Source organism: Leptonychotes weddellii, chromosome 7 (assembly GCF_054177405.1).
Source record: "Leptonychotes weddellii isolate Sample4059 chromosome 7, ASM5417740v2, whole genome shotgun sequence".
Classification (NCBI taxonomy): domain Eukaryota; kingdom Metazoa; phylum Chordata; class Mammalia; order Carnivora; family Phocidae; genus Leptonychotes; species Leptonychotes weddellii.
Genome location: NC_138375.1, coordinates 96,505,669 through 96,525,108, shown reverse-complemented (window position 1 = coordinate 96,525,108; position 19,440 = coordinate 96,505,669). Strand labels below are relative to the sequence as shown.

At 35.1% G+C, this 19,440-nt stretch overlaps 1 protein-coding gene across 6 annotated transcripts in view; it reads right to left on the bottom strand.

Annotated features, from left to right (window-relative positions):
- The window catches only part of CENPK (centromere protein K), a 133,003-nt gene that overhangs the window by 39,505 nt on the left and 74,058 nt on the right, over nucleotides 1-19,440 (bottom strand). Inside the window, exons 12-15 of one of the 6 annotated variants that reach the window (XM_081825699.1) lie at nucleotides 16,867-17,035; nucleotides 9,046-9,257; nucleotides 8,456-8,539; nucleotides 7,807-7,952 (exon numbers count right to left, since the gene is read on the bottom strand). In XM_081825699.1, the coding sequence (XP_081681825.1) occupies nucleotides 7,807-7,952; nucleotides 8,456-8,539; nucleotides 9,046-9,257; nucleotides 16,867-17,035 (611 nt within the window). Of the gene's footprint in view, nucleotides 1-5,008; nucleotides 7,953-8,455; nucleotides 8,545-9,045; nucleotides 9,258-12,151; nucleotides 14,067-16,866; nucleotides 17,036-19,440 lie in introns of those variants that run through there. The other 5 variants (XM_081825698.1, XR_014146735.1, XM_081825700.1 and 2 more) reach the window with 5 other exon arrangements.

Genomic DNA, 19,440 nt, shown 5'->3' with positions numbered 1-19,440 from the left:
GGGAGATCATGCTAGCTAGAATTTATAGGACCAGCTATAGGAGAAGAGAAAGTTACACAAAGAGCAAATTTTGGAAATTTCCAGAAGGAAATTCTTGACAATTCTAATCAGCACATGGGTGTGAGGGAAGAACCCAAGGCCAGGGAAAGAATTACCCAAAATGATTAGAGATGACATAACCCATCACTCATATAACATGGGATAAAGGGACTATTCCCACCCAGCGCAACTAGAAAACCCCAAGATTCACAAGGTCTTGTATAACAGTGTTCAGAAGGGACTTACCTCAGTACTGGGGAATAATTAGCCCTACACTGAACATTTCTCCCATCCCGCATAACAAATCTTAAAAGCAAGACACAAAAGAATCAAGATCCAAGGAACCTAATGCATTCTGAAAATTAGAATTTTTTAAAAATTTATTTGTCAGAGAGAGAGAGATAGCACAAGAATGGGGAATGGCAGGCATAGGGAGAAACAGGCTCCCCACAGAGCAAGGAGCCCAATGCGGGGCTCTATCCCAGGACCCTGGGATTATGACCTGGGCTGAAGTCAGAGGCTTAACAGACTGAGACACCCAGATGTCCCCAGAAATTAGAATATTTATTACAAATAAATCCAGTACCCCAAAAGGTATAATAACACGATGTCTGTTATCCAATCAAAGATTGCCAGGTATGCAAAGAAGCAGGAAAACACAACACATAATAAAGAGATTTATTAGTCAATTGAAACTGATTCAGAACTGACAGAGATACTAAAATTAGCAGACAAGATTTTTAAAATAGTTTTTATACTTTCCAAAGCTTTATATTTTCCCAAGTTGTTATAACTTGGGAGTTATAGTGATATTTAAAAGATTAAACAACTGCAAAGCACTTAAGAATTTGGCACGTAATAAACAATTGCATAAATACATCCATAAAACCAATATAGATACTAAACTTACTATTCCTTAAAGTTAAGTATTTATTAGAATAGACCCTTCTTTAAGTATTTAATGATACCTATTACAAATAAACCTCAGTTTTAGTCAAGGTGTATAAATAAAGATAGTTCATTAAATTGCATGTATTTAGTCAACCCTGGGCAGTGAGAAAAAAGTATCTTCTTATTTCCATTTTTAAAAGTTTAAGAAGCAAACATAGGTAATGCCTAGGATGACCATAATCCTGATATACCTGATCCTAATTTGGGCCTATTGTCTAGGCATACCTGCCAATGGTACCCTCTCTCACTCTTAAAAGTGTCCCAGATTGCACAGGAAATGAAGGTTGCACAAGTCTGTCATAATCCTTGATTGGAATGGAAACTGAATCTAGATAAACACACTTGAGTAAGGAATCAACAAACCAGGGATGAAGTGAACGGAAACTAGAAAACTAAGAATGAAAGAACAAGAGTGATAAGAGAAAAATAAATGCTTCAAAATGCCCAAATAAGAAAATCAATACATCCTCAAACTGAATTCAAGATTCCACTGCTGCCGATAAACTTGTATATATTTTTTTAAGATTTTATTTATTTATTTATTTGAGAGAGAGCAAGAGAGAGAGAGAGAGTGAGAAATAGCATGAGAGGGGAGAGGGTCAGAGGGGGAAGCAGGCTGCCCACTAAGCCGGGAGCCCGATGTGGGACTCGATCCCAGGACTCCGGGATCATGACCCGAGCTGAAGGCAGTCACCTAACCAACTCAGCCACCCAGGCACCCCCAAACTTGTATACTCTTAAAAGCTTAGTGAAAGTTCATAAAAAATTTATCTGGCATTTCCTTAAGGATAAAAAAGAAAGCCACAAATGAATACCAAATAAATGGTAATGTACCACATTTAATTTCCTTTTCCTATCTGTTTTAATATATAATCATGAAGATAATTCATAATTCCAATAGATACATCCTTTAAAAATTAAGAAAACTTGCTTAAATCCACACACAATAGGCCAAGTTTTAGCAAGAAACTATTTTTTATAGCTATTTTCAATCTCCCAACTGAAAACATTAGTTGACTTTGGAAATTCTAATCCCTTTAAAATCCAGCAGCAACAAAGCAAATAGTCATGATCCCTTAAGAGGATAAATATGTTCTTTTTAATTAAAGACTAAAATATGTGACTTGGTGTGCAATTTTTGCGTATGTATTATGAGATGTACTTATATGTCCTATGCATTTCATTATTGAAAAACTGAAAAGGAATTATGATTATTAAAGAATAGTCTATTAGTAGAGGCATTCTTAAAAGATCTGGATCTTGAATTTTCAAGAATGTAGTCAAGTAAAAGGAATGAAGTCCTGATATGTGCCACAATGTAGATGAACCTAAAACACTATGCAAAGTAAAAGCCAGTCACAAAAGACTACCTATTTTATGATTCCATTCATACAAAAAGTCCTGACTAGGCAAAGCTATAGAGACTAAAAGTAGATTAGCCATTGCCTCAGTCTGGGGCTGGGATGGGAAGGATACGAGACTAGGAGATGACTTCTTATAGGAATGATGGAAATGTCCTAAAATTAATATGGTGATGGTTGCACAACTCTGCAAATATACTAAAAGCCACAGAGTTGTACATTTAAATGGGCAAACTGTATGGTCTATGAATTATATCTCAATAAATCTATAACCAAAAAGAATTTAGGTTATAATTCCTGTCTGAAATATATATTGCTATATACTAGTATCTTAAAGATAGAAAACATGATTCTAATATTTGATAGGAGAGAAATCCAGGAAATTAATGCATTAGTCTGTTCATGCTAATTGCTCAACACTGATGCAAGAATACTCTGTCACTAAATGCCTACTGATTTTCATACTATAAAAAGATTTCTTGAATGCTTTTGCCACAAAATAAATTTAGAAATTGTCTTGACTTGGGGCACCTGAGTGGCTCAGTTGGTTGGGTATCTGCCTTCAGCTCGGGTCATGGTCCCAAGGTTTTGGGATTGAGCCCCGCATCGGGCTCCCTGCTCAGCGGGGAGCCTGCTTCTCCCTCTCCCCCCCTGCTCCCGCTCTCTCTCACTATCTCTCTCTCTCAAATAAATAAATAAAATCTTGGGCGCCTGGGTGGCTCAGTCATTAAGTGTCTGCCTTCGGCTCAGGTCATGATCCCAGGGTCCTGGGATCGAGCCCCGCATCGGGCTCCCTGCTCCGCGGGAAGCCTGCTTCTCCCTCTCCCACTCCCCCTGCTTGTGTTCCCTCTCTCACTGTCTCTCTCTCTGTCAAATAAATAAATAAAATCTTTTAAATAAATAAATAAATAAATAAATAAATAAAATCTTAAAGATATTTAAAAAAAAGAAAAAAGAAATTGTCTTGACTTTAAATTTGGTGAATACTTCCTAACTTCATGTGGGAATATAAATAATTTTTAAATCTGTCAAATTGTAGATATGTATTTCTAAGTACCCATTAATTTACAGTTTCTCAATACAAAGTTTAATTAGAATAATATGAAAGTTTTGTAACATGCGTAACTTTTTTTTAAAAGATTTTATTTATTTATTTGACAGAGAGAGAGGGAGAGAGCACAAGCAGGGGCAATAGCAGGCAGAGGGAGAAGGAGAAGCAAACTCCCTGCTGAACAGAGAGCCAGACATGGGGCTCGATGCCTTCCCCGAGAAGGCAAATGCTTAACCAACTGAGCCACTCAGGTGCCCCAACGTGTGTAACTTTTTAAGTGTATATATACAGTTCTATTTTATCTTCTTAAATTCTGTTTATTAGAGTTTTGAATACAAAATATTAATCAGTTCTTGACCTACTTATATAGTGTCATATTACCAAATGTCCCCACATATCAGACATCAGTACTACCAACACTCATGTGGGTACTTGCAAGCTGGACCCTGCTTCAAGAGAAATCCCCTCCATCATGACATCCCCCATGAAAGTAAAAGAGATCGGGTGGTCCCCAACTGCCTTTACTGCTGGTGCAGACAAATGCAGCCTTGACCATTGAGGAACTCTGAAATCTTCACTAAGGCTAATCTCAGCTGACAAAGGTGAATAGAGACTACATTAATGGAACTTTTCCAGAGCTAGAAACACCATACTCAACCCAGCCAGCACTCTTATGTCCACAGATGAAGACCTTTCTCTACCAAAACCATTCCATAAAATCTGGAAGGGGTGACTATTTCATCAAATGCACAGACATCAACACAAAGTTACAGAAAGATGAAAAATCAAGAAAACATGACACCACCAAAGGAATACAATGATTTTCCAGTAACTGAGTGCAAAGAATGGAAATCTACAAATTGACAGACAAATAATTCAAAATAATTGTTCCTAAAAAGTTCGGCAAGCTACAAAAGAACCCAGATCCACAACTCAATGATATCAGGAAAAGAATATGTGAATAAAATAATAAATTCAAAAGGGAGATCAAAATTATATAAAAGAACCATTAGAAATTCTGAAGCTGAAGAATAAAATGAATGAAATTAAAAAATGCAATAGAGAACAACAACAGACATACCAAGCAAAAGAAAGAAACCATGAACTTGGAAACAAATCATTTGATACTACCCACTAAAAGAAAAAACAAACAAAACAATGAAGAAAGCCTACCTAAATTATGGAACATCACCAAATGAAGTAATATTAGCATCATGGGAGTCCAAGAAGAAGAGAGAGAGAAAGGGGCAAAAAGCTTATTTAAGGAAATAATGGTTGAGAACTTTCAAAATCTGGGGAGATATATGAACATCTAGGCACACTAAGTCATCACATTGTACACTTAAAGTATATACAACTTTGTCAATTATACTTCAATGTTTAAAAAAAGATTTGATAAAGCTAGCTGGTATATAACAGATGTTCATTATATACACATACACAAACACTTATGTATAAAAATAAATGTATATAAAAATTAAAATATATGTGTGTATATAAATAGTTTTTAATATACTCTTTGGTGTTAATGCAGTAGTTTTTATACCAGACAAAATAAAATTTAAAAATTTTTTTTAATTAATTAACTTTTTTTTTAGAGACAGAGTGTATGGAGTGTACGAGTGGACCAGGGCAGAGGGAGAAGGAGAGAGACTCTTAAGCAGACTCCTCATTCAGCGTGGAGCCCCACACGGGGCTCAATCTCACGACCCTGAGATCATGATCAGAGCCAAAATCAAGTCAGATGCTCAACTGACTAAGCCACCCAGGCGCCCCCAGAATTTTAAATTTTTTATACTGCTTATTTATTTCTGTCTAGTCACAGTGATCTCATAGCTTTGTAGAGCACAGTTTGCTTTAAATTTATATCAATATAAAAAAATAAAATATTATTTGCTAAGAGGAGATAGTATTTTAAGTTTTTATACTTTCATTTTTTCAAAAGCAACTATTATTACCTAAGTAACTACAGTTCCAAATGGTTTTCTGCTTAAAACATTTAAATCCCTGAGATAAAATTTGGCCTAGTGGAGATAAACATATCCATCAATTTTTCTCTGGAATTCTCAGTAAACACATTATACATTCTCCCTAGTGAGCTGACATTTCAAGCATGAACTTACCTATAAATGGTGAAGTCATAATCCTGAATATGTTAATGAGTGAGTTACATGAAGCAATGAAAAGCGTTAATATATGAGCATCTATAAAAATTCTTTGAATTTTTACTAAAAGTAGCAGTATGATTTAAAGATATATTCAATTTCACAAATTAAAAGTATATAAGGAAGAATCAAGATGGTAAACCACCCAACAAAAACTCTAAATATTAGAGATGACATTCATCAGATTTAGATGTCACTCCATGGCCTTAATAATTCAAAGACGATTAGACTTTTAAATAAGTAGACGTTTAAATAAGCTCAAAGTTACTTTGAGACTATAACAATTCAAAAAGGCACTCTATGCTGCCCCAAAGAGATACTTTTCTAGCCTCCACTATATAACTAATTGAAAATGGTATGATATATGAACTCTTCAAAGTACTGTCCTATTAAATCCTGAGATCATTTCTAGTACTAGTCCGACCATTAGGAGACAAGTTTAAAAAGAAAATTTTATGTTCAAACCTCAGGCATCAAAAAGGCACTCAAAATAGCTTATAGAAACAAGGAAGGACTCTGCAGAGGATCAGAAAAATATCTGGGCCAATTCAGAGGAACAAGACAGCTGAATATTGTAGCCAGTGCAAAGAAAAGATGGCTAACTGCCCAGATATATTTCACGACTCAAATACTTATAAACGCGCACTGTTGGTATAGCTATTGTCATTTGATGCAAAAGCTAAAAATTGAATGCACATACAATAACAAAAATATAAAGCACCAAGAGCCCAGTGGGCATTGCCTTTTTGGGGAGAGTTGGACTTTATAAATATAAACACAGAAGCCAATGTAAATTATCTGTGATCATTTTGCTAACCATATATAAAAAACATTCTCCTGTAGTAATTTCATTGACACTAATCATATCCATATATATATTTTTATACAAAGGTTTCTATATTTGCACAATTCTCAGTGTATTTTTAACTCCTCAAATATATTTGGGAATCATTCCAGACCACAAGACTCTGAGGAATTGCAGAATTTATCAGACTGACATGTCAACACATATGAATACAGAACCCATACAATGTTGTTTTTATTTGCAAGTATGTCATAAACAAACTTTTCTAGCTTACAGTGCCAGGTAGATGAAGTCAATTAAAGTAATTATAACTGAAAAAATAAATAAATAAACCGAGAAGCTTTAACTCTACAACTTAGTTAACAGGAACATTTTTTAAAAAGCTAAATTCACATTATCTTCCAGGATCTCAAGATTATGATGCCACGTAACTTTACATTCCCGCCATGTAGTTTAATGTAGAGTCAATGGGCACACCATTGTTAAGTACTATCTTGCAAATTAAAAGAAATAATCAAGACAACAAAGGCTATTTCATTTCACCAAGATAGAATAATGCTTCCATTTTGCTTATTGTTTTTTTTCATTTTTAAATACAAGTTCATCTTAAAATGATTTAAGCATGCTTCTAACCAGTCATAATTAAGGTATAAAAAAACTAAGACAGTAGTCTAAGATAGCACAGTCATAGAAGACAGGATCATCAGGGTTTGAGACCTGCACTTTCACTTGCTTGAGCGATTTAAGTATTTTAAACTAGTTTCCTCACTTTTTAGATGGGAAAAGTAATAATGGTATCTACTTCACAGAATTCTTGTTGGAGAGTAAGGAATAAAAGGATCTGAACAAGTTATGTAAAACCGGAAAGAAATACATGAACTAATTGCATTATCATCAAATAATAATTTTACCCTGAGAAGCAAGCTACTCAACATATAATGTAATAAATGTGCTTCTTTATATTTATACCTTAATTAAAACATTTTTAATTAAATAAACATTCATCTAAGTAAATTGTGTAACTATTGATGTCCTCCCTTTTAACAATTTGGAGGTAAGAATAATTAATGTATTTTATAACCAAGAGTGATGACTCAATTATAATCCCATACTTTTTAATCTTTGTTTTATTATGTATTTTGTTCAATTAACAAAACATACATGTGCTTCCAATTAAACCTTATGAATAGATATTAGTTGAAGGAAAGATGTTTATTACATTTCTAAGTCAACTCTAAATATGTTCTTTTTTCTTACTCGGTTCATTTGATGCAAACACAATAATAGTGTAATATATTCCTTCTCACTGGTGATTAACAAATTACCATTTGCTTTCAATATATTCATTACCTGAATGAGACTTTAGATAGAACAAAATATAGTTAAAATATTAAACACAACAATCAAAGATAAAATATTTGCAACAAACCATACCTAGTAATAAGAACAGCATTATCGTGGTGGGCAATCCCATTTTCTGGAATGGTGTTTCCATCACTTTGGTGAGAGAGAATGGATTTCTGCCATTTACAGAAGCTATCGAGGGACTTGTCTGCATGGTGGTTTATCTCCAAGTTTGGCTGCAATACAACATGCATACCAGAAATGTTCCAAACAAATTACTAAGGTCAGTTGTTAAAACTTTTGAAGAACTAAAGTGGGACTATAATTAGAAGCAGTGGTTTCTAGGAATAATCTCTTGCCAATTTTTATCTCTGTAATATCTGACCTAGAGTTAATTTAGTGTACTACTGAATATTCTTTCCAGTTCCAGCTTTAATGATCATGTGAATATATGTGATTCTCAGCAACCAAAACCACTATTATTAGATCTGCCAAACAAATGCTCATCTTTATACTGAAACATATAGCTAATATACATATATAGAGCCTTAACATGAATAGGAGGTATATTCTTATAAAGTACTTAAAATTTGCTTAAAATATTAAATACTTAGTGGTGAAAATCATATTCAACTAGAACTTCCTAAAAGGATCAATAATAAAATACTTTATTTTATAATACATAATTCTACAGCCTGTCTGTTAAGGGTTTTAGTTTTCTAAACTAACTCATTCTTACCTGATCTTCTGTAAGAACAATTAAGCGGGCCACTATAATATTCACAACGTTTCCTAGGCTGGAATCACGGTAAAGTTTGGCAACCTGACCTCCAGAAAATAAGAAAAGACACAAAGTCAGACAAAAATCATAGGCTGACTGTTTAATATTTTTTTAAAGAATGGTAAAACAATTTTTCATAAATTAAACCACTTTGTATATAAAAAGATATTATTTTATCTCATATCACTTAGAATTCTACCCTCAAGATGCCTCCATAAAAGATTTTTATACAAATCTACCTCAAGAAATATTTTCTCCTAAAACTGAGCTACAACATAGTAATTAAGAGGGTGAGCCGATGTTTCAAGTTAAAGAAAACCTTTTAAACAAGATTTAATACGACCCATTCAAAAAGTCATATTACCTAAAATGAACAGTAAGGTCACCTTTAAATTTATTTCCTATGGAACTGAAACATTAATATATTAATTCTTTCTCATTTTAGATGAGTAAATTCTTAAAATCATTAATTCACACTAAAAATCCATGACCTTAGTCAAAACCACAAATTATTAAGTTAAAATGTTATAGAGAGGCATCAAACTTACAATATTCATCACACTCAAAATGTAATGTTCAATGTCTTTGCGGCCATGGTAGCCCACCATCATTTTGTCTGCCACTACCAGTGTCTCCACAAACCGCTCGATGCTTACTGATCTCTTCTGTCTGTGGCGGATATGCGTGCCATTAATTGGTAGTGAAGAAGGAAAAGCAGACGTGTCATTCAGCCACCACGGTTTGCCACTTCTTATGAGGTCTACAATAAAAATAATTAACTAGTTCAGATAAGTTCACCAATTAAGCTTACTTATTTTTAAATCTTTCATATAGACATGCTCCTCATAAATTGCCTAAAGTATTAAGATTTTTCAGTGAAGAGAGGGGAGGAGGAAATGTAGTAGTAAGGAAATTAAACTCTCTAAAGTATTCAAAATAGTCATTTTATCTGAGACAAATTAAACATTAATAACATTCAGCTACTCATAACAAAAAATAAGCCTAACGAATTATTTAATGAAAAAATATACATATATTTTAAAGATTTTATTTATTTGACCGAGACAGAGATAGCAAGAGCAGGAACACAAGCAGGGGGGAGTGGGAGAGGGAGAAGCAGGCTTCCCGCCGAGCAGGGAGCCCAATGTGGGACTCGATCCCAGGACCCCGGGATCATGACCTGAGCCGAAGGCAGACGCTTAACGACTGAGCCACCCAGGCGCCCAAAATATTTTTTAAATAATCATTTCATATTACTCCAATGACCAATTATGTCATAATATTTTTAAATATAGAATATGTACTTCATAAAGCTTTTTTAAAAACAAGAGCATTAACTTTCTATACACCCTAAGACAGCTCTGATGAAAAACATCAATATTGCAAAAATCTGTTACTTTTTTTTTAAGTAAGCTCTATGCCCATCATGGGGCTTGAACTCACCACCTCTTGTTATAGCAAGAGTCACATGCTATATATAACAACTGAGCCAGCCAGGTACCCCCAAAATCCTATTCCTAAAATGCCTCTGAGCATTTATTTTAAAGTAAGATCTTTTATTAAACTATCTCAATTAGAGCAATTCTACTGCTCTAGAAATCTCAATTCTAAAAGGCTGTGAATTAAGTTTTTACTCTTCTAAAACCCAGAGGTAAATGGTGCTACAATGAGAGTTGAAAGATTATGATTACAGCAGGAATTCCTTTAAACCACATTTTACTCTAGATTGCAGTTTAATCCTTTGTTTTCTAACAGTTGGTCCTTCAGTACAGAGAAAACCTTTTAGTACTACGGCATTTGTAAACACTTGTCTCATTTATATTCATCTTTATTTAATAAACTTGAATGAGTATAATTCCTCTGCATACCTTACTTTCATATCTGTATGATCTTTCTAACCTCTACTTATTAAAAATTTAGTGAGGAAGAATCATTTTAATTTTTATAATATAATTGACAGAAACTGGCAGTATTCTCTATTATTTTTCTAATTTCTTTAGTGTTTACCCTTTAAAAATTACTTTGGTAAAAGTTATAAATTTTAAGAAATAAGAGATAGAAATGACTATGACAGATACCAGTAAAATATTTTTGAAGCTCATATAAATTGAGTATTTTTATTCCTAAAGGCCAAGAGAGGCAGAGACATATTACTTCTTATTTCCCAATAGTATAACTTCTAGACAGCCAGTAAGTATTCCCTTATTCCAGACAGACTCTTAAGGTGGCCCCCCATGACCTCCTGATGTTTACACTTCATGTGATCTCTTCCCCTTTAGTGTGGGTGGGACCTGTATCTTGCTTCTAACCAAGAGAATACAACAAAGATAAAGGGATATACACGATTACATATATGAGTACATAATTATGTTACATAATATTGTAACATCTTTCTTACTAGAGCCTTTCCCTTGCTGGCTTTAAGGAAGTAAGCAACCAATTTGGTGACCTGTACATGGCAAGGAGCTACAGACGGCCTCTGGCAGACAACCAGCCCCAAACTAAAGCTTTCAGTCTTTTAATAGCAAAGAACTGAATGTTGCCAACAACCATGGGAATACGAAGGTAGATTCTTCGTCAGTCAAGACTCCAGATGAGAACCCAGTCCTGACTGAGGCTAAGTCAATTAGCTCATTCATGTACAACTGCTGTTCCACAGAAACTGTGAGATAATAAAAGTATATTGCTTAAGCCACTGAGTTTATGGTAATATTGTTATGAAATGGTCAAAATCCTTTCTGCATTAACATAATTCTAATTTTTTTTTTTTGCTCAGTCTGTCAAGATCAGAAAACCACCCATGTATTCAAATCATGCCTAGTTTTCCCTTCCTCTGGATGGACAGCCTAAATGTCTAAATATCGGATTTGATTTCCATTATTTTGATCATTTTCACTCCTCTGATCCATTCAATTTCTCCTTATATTTATTTAAAGTATTTGTGAAAAGAATTAGACTTGATTGGGCAAAATAAACACAGCAATGGTGTTTCTCATTAGATAGCACTCAATATAAAGTAGCTACTGTTATCATCATTTTCATAAATTTCAGACTTTTAGCTTTTTAAATTGTTGGTTTGCTTGGTTATCACTCCATCAGATAAATGTATATATAATGTCTTTGATGGACATTCATAAATGGAAAGAGTCTTACACGCAAAGAATTTGTAGTCTGAGATAGATAGATAAAATACACACACAATGAATAAGTGTAATCAAGATATCTGGTTTCACTTTTAAAATTAAATTAATCCAGCATGATTGCATCATTATGAAACAATATCTACATTCTGTAATCGTCAATTGACTGCTTAATGTTAAGCTTAATGATCTGTAACTAATATACTGTTTAGTCTAAAATAGAACACACAACTGACTTGTTTCAAAACAAAGATTAGTAGTTATTCAAATGATACTTACTACATATGCTCAATTTAATTTTGGATAGAGTTTAGAATGTCAAAGAAAACATTCTTCCATAAACATATACAATAAAGAACTTTTCCCCAAAACCAAATACATAGATCTCTTTATCATCTGAAATAAGATCTTAAATTTTTGATCAGTCTCAAAAAAAATTTTTTTTAAGATTTTATTTATTTATTTGACAGAGAGAGACACAGCGAGAGAGGGAACACAAGCAGAGGGAGTGAGAGAGGGAGAAGCAGGCTTCCCGCGGAGCAGGGAGCCCGATGCAGGGCTTGATCCCAGCACCCTGGGATCATGACCTGAGCTGAAGGCAGACGCTTAATGACTGAGCTACCCAGGCGCCCCAGTCTCAAAATATTTTTAATATATACAGTCATTCAAAATTATTGCATTGACCTGCTTTATTTTTCACTAGTAGCACTTATTACTTCTTGATAGATGGCCATGTATTTACTTGTTGGCTTGACTGCTTTTTTTAATTAACTCTCTTCATTAGAATATAAGCTTCATGGGAGCAGAGACTTTTCTTGTTTTATTTATTGCTGCATCCCAACACCTAGAATAGCCTGACACATACGTGCTAAATAAATATTTATTTAATAAATACATAAGTAAACAATACATGTATAGAGACATGATAATATCTACAGCAATGGACAAGAGCATTCAGTTATCCCTGGATAGTGGTAAAAGAGCAACTTTCATTTCCTTTTTTTTCTTTTTACCCATATTTTCTAAATTTTCTACAAAAAAGACATTTTTTATTATTTATTTTGAAATTGATAACATAATCTAATTAGAATGGGAAAATTTATATCTGAATATGAGATAAATATGCCCACTCTCAAAAGAGTTTTTCTATCTTATATTTTGATATAAAATTGAGTTCCCAATAACAGGTTAACTGGCAATTAACACCTATAAATGCACATGTCACTTGAATTATGCTGTCAAAATAGTATCATAATTAACAGTAGTTCTTAACCAGACATTTCCCAAACTTATTAAACATAAAATACTTTTTTTTAGTGATATTCCTATAGAACTTAGGGAACTACTACTGATTTTCCACTCTTGGGAAGCCAGTGAAACGTTTGAAAGTATATAATATAGGGCACCTGGGTGGCTCAGCTGGTTAGGGGCTGCCTTCGGCTCAGGTCATGATCCCAGAGTCCTGGGATTGAGTCCTGCATCGGGCTCCCTGCTCAGTGGTGAGCCTGTTTCTCCCTCTCCCTCTGCCTCTCCCGCTGCTTGTACTCTCTCTGTCTCTTTCTCAAATGAATAAATAAAATCTTGAAAGAAAGAGAGAAAAAGAGAAAGGAAGGAAGGAAGGGAGGAAGGAAAGAAGGAAATATAATACACCCAGATGTAGGAGACAGCCCACTAAAGACAAAAACAAAGCTGAAGACAGGAAGACCCCAGTTAGAAAGTCATTACAGTGGTGCAGGCAAGAGATAACAAGGGTCTGAACTAAATGGACTGGTGTTAAAAGTAACAGAAATGACTAGTGAATAGGTTAAAAGTGAGGAAATAGTCATAGTAATTCACTCAAGATTTTTCAGCCATTCAAGAATATCTCATTCACCTGCTTTATTTTTTGCAAATAGCACAGTAATCCAGGGCGAGAGACTGTAAAAGAAGAAAATCTTCCCCAACAAGGGCAGAATTTTATGTTAGCAATAAGAGTAGATTTGCTCATCTATTTGATTCATGCCTCAACCTTTGGAAAAGAAGGATCTGCCTCAGTAAGACCAGTAATAAGATAGGCACTTCAAAAGAGGATAATTTGAATATCTAAGGTTAAGAGTTATCTTTCAGAATACAATGAAATCTTTAAATATTTTTGCAAAAAGTGATCTTTATGATCATGAAGTGAAGGATGTCATGTTATGGAAAAAATGATGGGAAAATTATATTGCAATAAACAACTAAATAGTTGAATCCTAGTTTTTCAAGAATTTATATAAAGTTGTACTTATAGGGGCGCCTGGGTGGCTCAGTGGTTAAGCATCTGCCTTCGGCTCAGGTCATGATCCCGGGGTCCTGGGATGGAGCCCCGCATCAGGCTACCTGCTCCGCGGGAAGCCTGCTTCTCTCACTCCCACTCCCCCTGCTTGTGTTCCTTCTCTCGCTGTGTCTCTCTGTCAAATAAATAAATAAAACCTTTAAAAAAAAAAAAGTTGTACTTATAGCCTAAATTTGTTAAATACAAGATAAATTAAACTATTTCCATAATGTTTAGTTTCATTACTCAATGCAAAGACCCATCAAAATATTTTTCATTGTTTCCTATGAAATTTTATTTCATGCCTTAAGCAGCTTCACTTGAAGTGGCCTTTTTCTAGTACCAATTACTCTTCATCAACAAGGACGTCCCAGAGATTACTCAAGAAGAGAGTATGTAGAATGAGAACAGTCACTTGAAGAATGAACTCCAAAGAACACTTAAACTTGAAGCAGAAGAAAAGTAGCCCAAGAAGCATATGGATATAAACAAAACAGTGATGCATTCACTAATTCATAAGATAACCCATCCTATTTTTTACAAATCTACCTGTTGAACTCATCCCATTTTTTTTCTAAAATTACTTGCTGGTGAACTTTTCTTTGTATTAAGCTGAAACCTGCTGAAATACTGAAATACCCTGCCCCTGGTTCAACCTACGAGAACTACACAGAACAAATCGAATCTTTAATTTTTTTTAAAGATTTTATTTTTATTTATTTATTATTATTAATTTTTTTTTAGAGAGAGAGGCAGGGGAGGGGCAGAGGGAGAGGGAGAGAGAGAATCCTAAGCAGACTCCCCGCTGAGCGCGTGAGCCCATCTTGGGACTTGATATCATAACCCTGAGACCACATCCTAAGCCAAAATCAAGAGTCAGACACTTAACTGACTAAGCCACCCAGGCACACCTTTAAAGATTTTTTTTAAATTTTTTTCAAGATTTTATTTATTTATTTGACAGAGAGAGAGACAGCAAGAGAGGGAACACAAGCAGGGGGAGTGGGAGTGGAAGAAGCAGGCTTCCCGCTGAGCAGGGAGCCCGATGCGGGGCTCGATCCCGGGACCCCAGGATCATGACCTGAGCCAAAGGCAGATGCTTAACAACTTAGCCACCCAGGCGTCCCTAAAGATTTTATTTTTAAATAAACTCTACATCAAATGTGGGGCTCAAACCCACAATCCCAAGATCAAGAGTTGCATGCTCCATCAACTAAGCCAGCCAGGTGCCCCAGTCTTTTTTTTTTAATATAATAGCTCTTTAAATACTAGAAACAGTCATCTCAGTAATAATGATAGCTACAATTTGAGCAACTAATGTGTGTTCAAAGAAGTATTTAAAGAGGTTGGTTCATTTGTCCAAAGCTACACCAAAGCCCATATTCTTTCTACTATGCCAAGCTATATCCTCTATTCTGTACGTTTTCTAATCTTTAGACTAAACAGCCTCCTAACCCCTCACCTCTAGTCTTGTTCTTCTCTCAGTCAGTCTCCACAGGACTGCCAGGGTAGTACTTCTAACACCCAAATCTGATCATGTGATTCCTGCTTAAAACCTTTCAATGGGTTTCTAGAACACTTTGGATAAACAAACTCTTTAATATGGTTTACAAGCCCTTTGTGTCTTGGCCTTCCTTGTCACTTCAGTTTCATCTCTCAGGTCCACTCCTCACCCATAGGAAATTCACCCCATCCCTCCAGCCCACATTCTAATAACCCGTTCTTATGAACTGGCAATGACTGAAATGTGACATTCTACTTTTTGATTCAGGACTTTTGTAAATGCTGTTTCTTCTATATGGAACACTCCACCCACTGTTCCCTCTACTTCTCCACAGCTACCTTCTCTTTCTCCCTCAGGCCTCAGCTTAGAAGTCACTTCTTCCATGAAGCCTTCTTGGACCACTAATGTCTAGATTTGCTGTCCCTGCTATGTATCTCTATAGTACCCTAACACTGCCTTTGAATATTACCTTAAGACTCTTCAAATCTTATACAAGTGTCTAATGTCTCACCATTAGCATAAAAACATCAGGCTAACCAAACAGCACAGAGTACTAGGCAACACTTGTGAATGAAAATTATACTATGGAACACTTGTGCTTGAAAATTATAACTATTACCTGGATAAAATAGGGTGGGGTTTTGTTCTCCTTCTAAGAAAGAATAATTTTACACAGACTTATATTTTAAGGACTTCTCAAAGAGCTTCCAACTATTGATAAGTGACATCTTTTTTTTTCCCACTGAAAAGGAAGGTAGTTTTTTTTTTCCTCTTTTCTTTTTTTATTGAAGTATAATTAACATATAGTTATATTAGTTTCAGGTATAGAACATAAGGATTCAAAAATTCTATATATTACTCAGCATTCATCAAGACAAGTGTGCTCTTAATCCCCTTTATCTATTTTACCCACCCCCACACCCACCTCCCCTCTGGCAACCACCAGTTTGTTCCCTGTATTTAAGAGTCTGATTTTTGTTTGTGTCTTTTTTTTTTCCATTTTTTCCTTATTTTGTTTCTTAAATTCCAAATATGAGCGAAGTCATATGGCATTTGGATAGGTGACATCTTTTAAAAGAACTCTGGGGATTGCCCCTCAGGGGAATGCCCCAGACAACAAAGGGAGACCCATAGGGCTTAGATTCCTGGGCTTAGCAATCAGCTGTGCTTTTATTAATCTATATAGTACATTTCCATATAACATTTCATTTGAGAAAAGGGTCTTGCTGCTTTAAAAAGAAAAAAGCTGACAATCTCTGATCCAGATAATCTCTAAGGTCCCTTTGAATCTAAATCTCTATGATTCTGTTTAGGAAAATTCATGTTAATTCATGGAAATTCATTATCATTCTATCATTCACCTTTCCATAGGTGTCAGAAGAAAGACAGTGGCAATACAATACAATACACTTTGTAAAAGCCACACACTCACCTGAAACCCCACAATGAGAGTGATCATACAGATGCCGTTGCTGGAGGGTTGACTTTTTGTAAATAACATGAGGATGGCCATTTTCATAACTAAAATGTTTGGAATCCTCTGTGGTATTCTTTAATGGTTCAATAAAATATTCCTCATCTTCTGTAGCAATAACGCCATGCTAAAAGAAGAAGAAACAAAGAATTTAGCAAGAAGAATCATTTTAAATATCAATTATCATTACCACGAGTCAAAAATAAGTTGATACCTCTCCAAAAAGAAGTGAAAACACATGTTAATAGAAATTTAGTGGATTATCTATACCCAGCAAAACATTATATAAATTTACCTATACCTTAAAAAGGATGTTTAAAATCTTCTACATGCCATGCATGCCTTGTATTAAGCATGTCACATACATTATTTCCTCCAATCTTCCCCAAAACTCTGTGAGGTAGCAGAGACCTCCATGTGTTCACTAAGACCTTTTTCCTTTTCAAATTGTGCACACAGCTTAACTACATCCTCTGTGTATAGGGACAGCTCTGTAATTAAGTTTTGGCCAATAGAAAATGAGCAGAATACTATATGCCACTTTCAAGCTCATCCCCTGAAAACCTTCCCAAGGAAAATTCTCTATTCTCTCTGAAAAACTATCTCGGGGAGGCAGAAGCTGAAAGAGAAGCAATCTGGGTCCCTGACTGACTTCATGGAAAGCTGTCCAGCATAGACACGGATATGAAGGAGAAATAAATTTCTATTGTGATAAACAATGGACATTTTAAAGTTTATGTCACACCAATTAATATGTCCTTAATTGATATATATCCTATATATCTCCATTTTGCAGATGCAGTAACAGACTCAGAGGTTAAGAACTTCCCCAACATTATATAGAGATAAATGAAGGAGCTGTATTTCACACAAAGCTCTGCTCTTATTCATATGATATATTCCTTACACCTATTTACATAGCCAAGTGTTACTCAGCTCAACCATAGTTCCTTTTTAAACCTTTCCCTAGCCCAAATGGAGTAGCTTCACCCTCCTCGGATCTCCGACAGAGCTTATTATTGGTATCATTTTTTTTTAATTCTATTATGTTATGTTAATTTATTTTTAATTAATGTCACACTTCTCTGCTACATCTCAAGTCTGGAAGCTATATTTACATTTGGTATAACTTTTCAACTGCATATTTTATCTTCCCAACTATACTGTTTGCTTTTTTAAGGCAATAGGTTATGTCTCTAAATATTTGTATCAGTGATAACCATAGAAAGTGTCTCATATGTAATATGAAGACCAAATAAAAGTTGGTTGATTAAAAGAAATGAGATAGTAAAAGTTATCTGTATTAGAAATAAGAACATCCATACTGGTCTATTAGTGTTTTCTTAAGTATGGTACATGTGAGGACTGCTCTTAATCCAACTAATTTATCCTGTAACACTGGGTGAAACACAAACTCTCTTGGTGTATTTCCTCAGCTGGAAAAATGAAAGGGTTGGTGTAAATTAGTGGTTTTAAAACAGCACTCTGGGGAGCCCTAAGGGTTCCAGGGAAGTGCCCTCAGGGGATTGCCCCAGACAACAAAGGGAGACCTATAGGGCTTAGATTCCTGGGCTTAGCAATCAGCTGTGCTTTTATTAATCTATATAGTACGTTTCCATATACCATTTCATTTGAGAAAAGGGTCTTGCTGCTTTAAAAAGAAAAAAGCTGAAAATCTCTGGTCCAGATAATCTCTAAGGTCCCTTTGAATCTAAATCTCTACGCTTCTGTCTGGGGAAATTCATGTTAAGTACCACACGTTTGGAAAGAAAGATAATACACAATTAGAGTTGCTCTAATTTATAGATGAAGTTAGCAGGCACCTACACCAAATGATCTAAAGAATGCAAAAAACAAAAAAGCAGGCCTTAGTCACTTCACATTATTTTCACCATTGTTTGCTTTACTTTAAGGATATGAGTCCCTAAATTAAATGCAAATACTGACAGGAATAACATAATATGCCATTAACACACTCTAATACCTGAGCATGAATTTCTCTATCAGGAAGATGAACAATGTGATAGCAAACTGAGCATGGTCCTACAGAAAAGAGAGCATGTATAAGAAGTTTTGGTAAGAGAGAACTGTAAGAAGTGGGGTCGAGAGTACTGCCCAGAAAGGGTAGAGCACTAAAGTCATACCTTGCTAACCTGTGGGCAGAAGGATGTTGAAAGGTCCCAGATAAGAAGTTCAGGTTGCTGGGGGAAAATAGAGTCAGTAGTGTGGTAAGTAAACAAAATCTCTAATTTCAAGTATGGAAAGACTTGGGAAAAATTCCAGAGATTTTAAGTGTTAGGTACTCTGTGGGATGTTTATACACATTATCTCATTTATTCTTTTTTTTTTTTTTAAAGATTTTATTTATTTATTTGAGAGAGAGAGAATGAGAGACAGAGAGCATGAGAGGGAGGAGGGTCAGAGGGAGAAGCAGACTCCCTGCCGAGCAGGGAGCCCGATGCGGGACTCGATCCCAGGACTCCAGGATCATGACCTGAGCCGAAGGCAGTCGCTTAACCAACTGAGCCACCC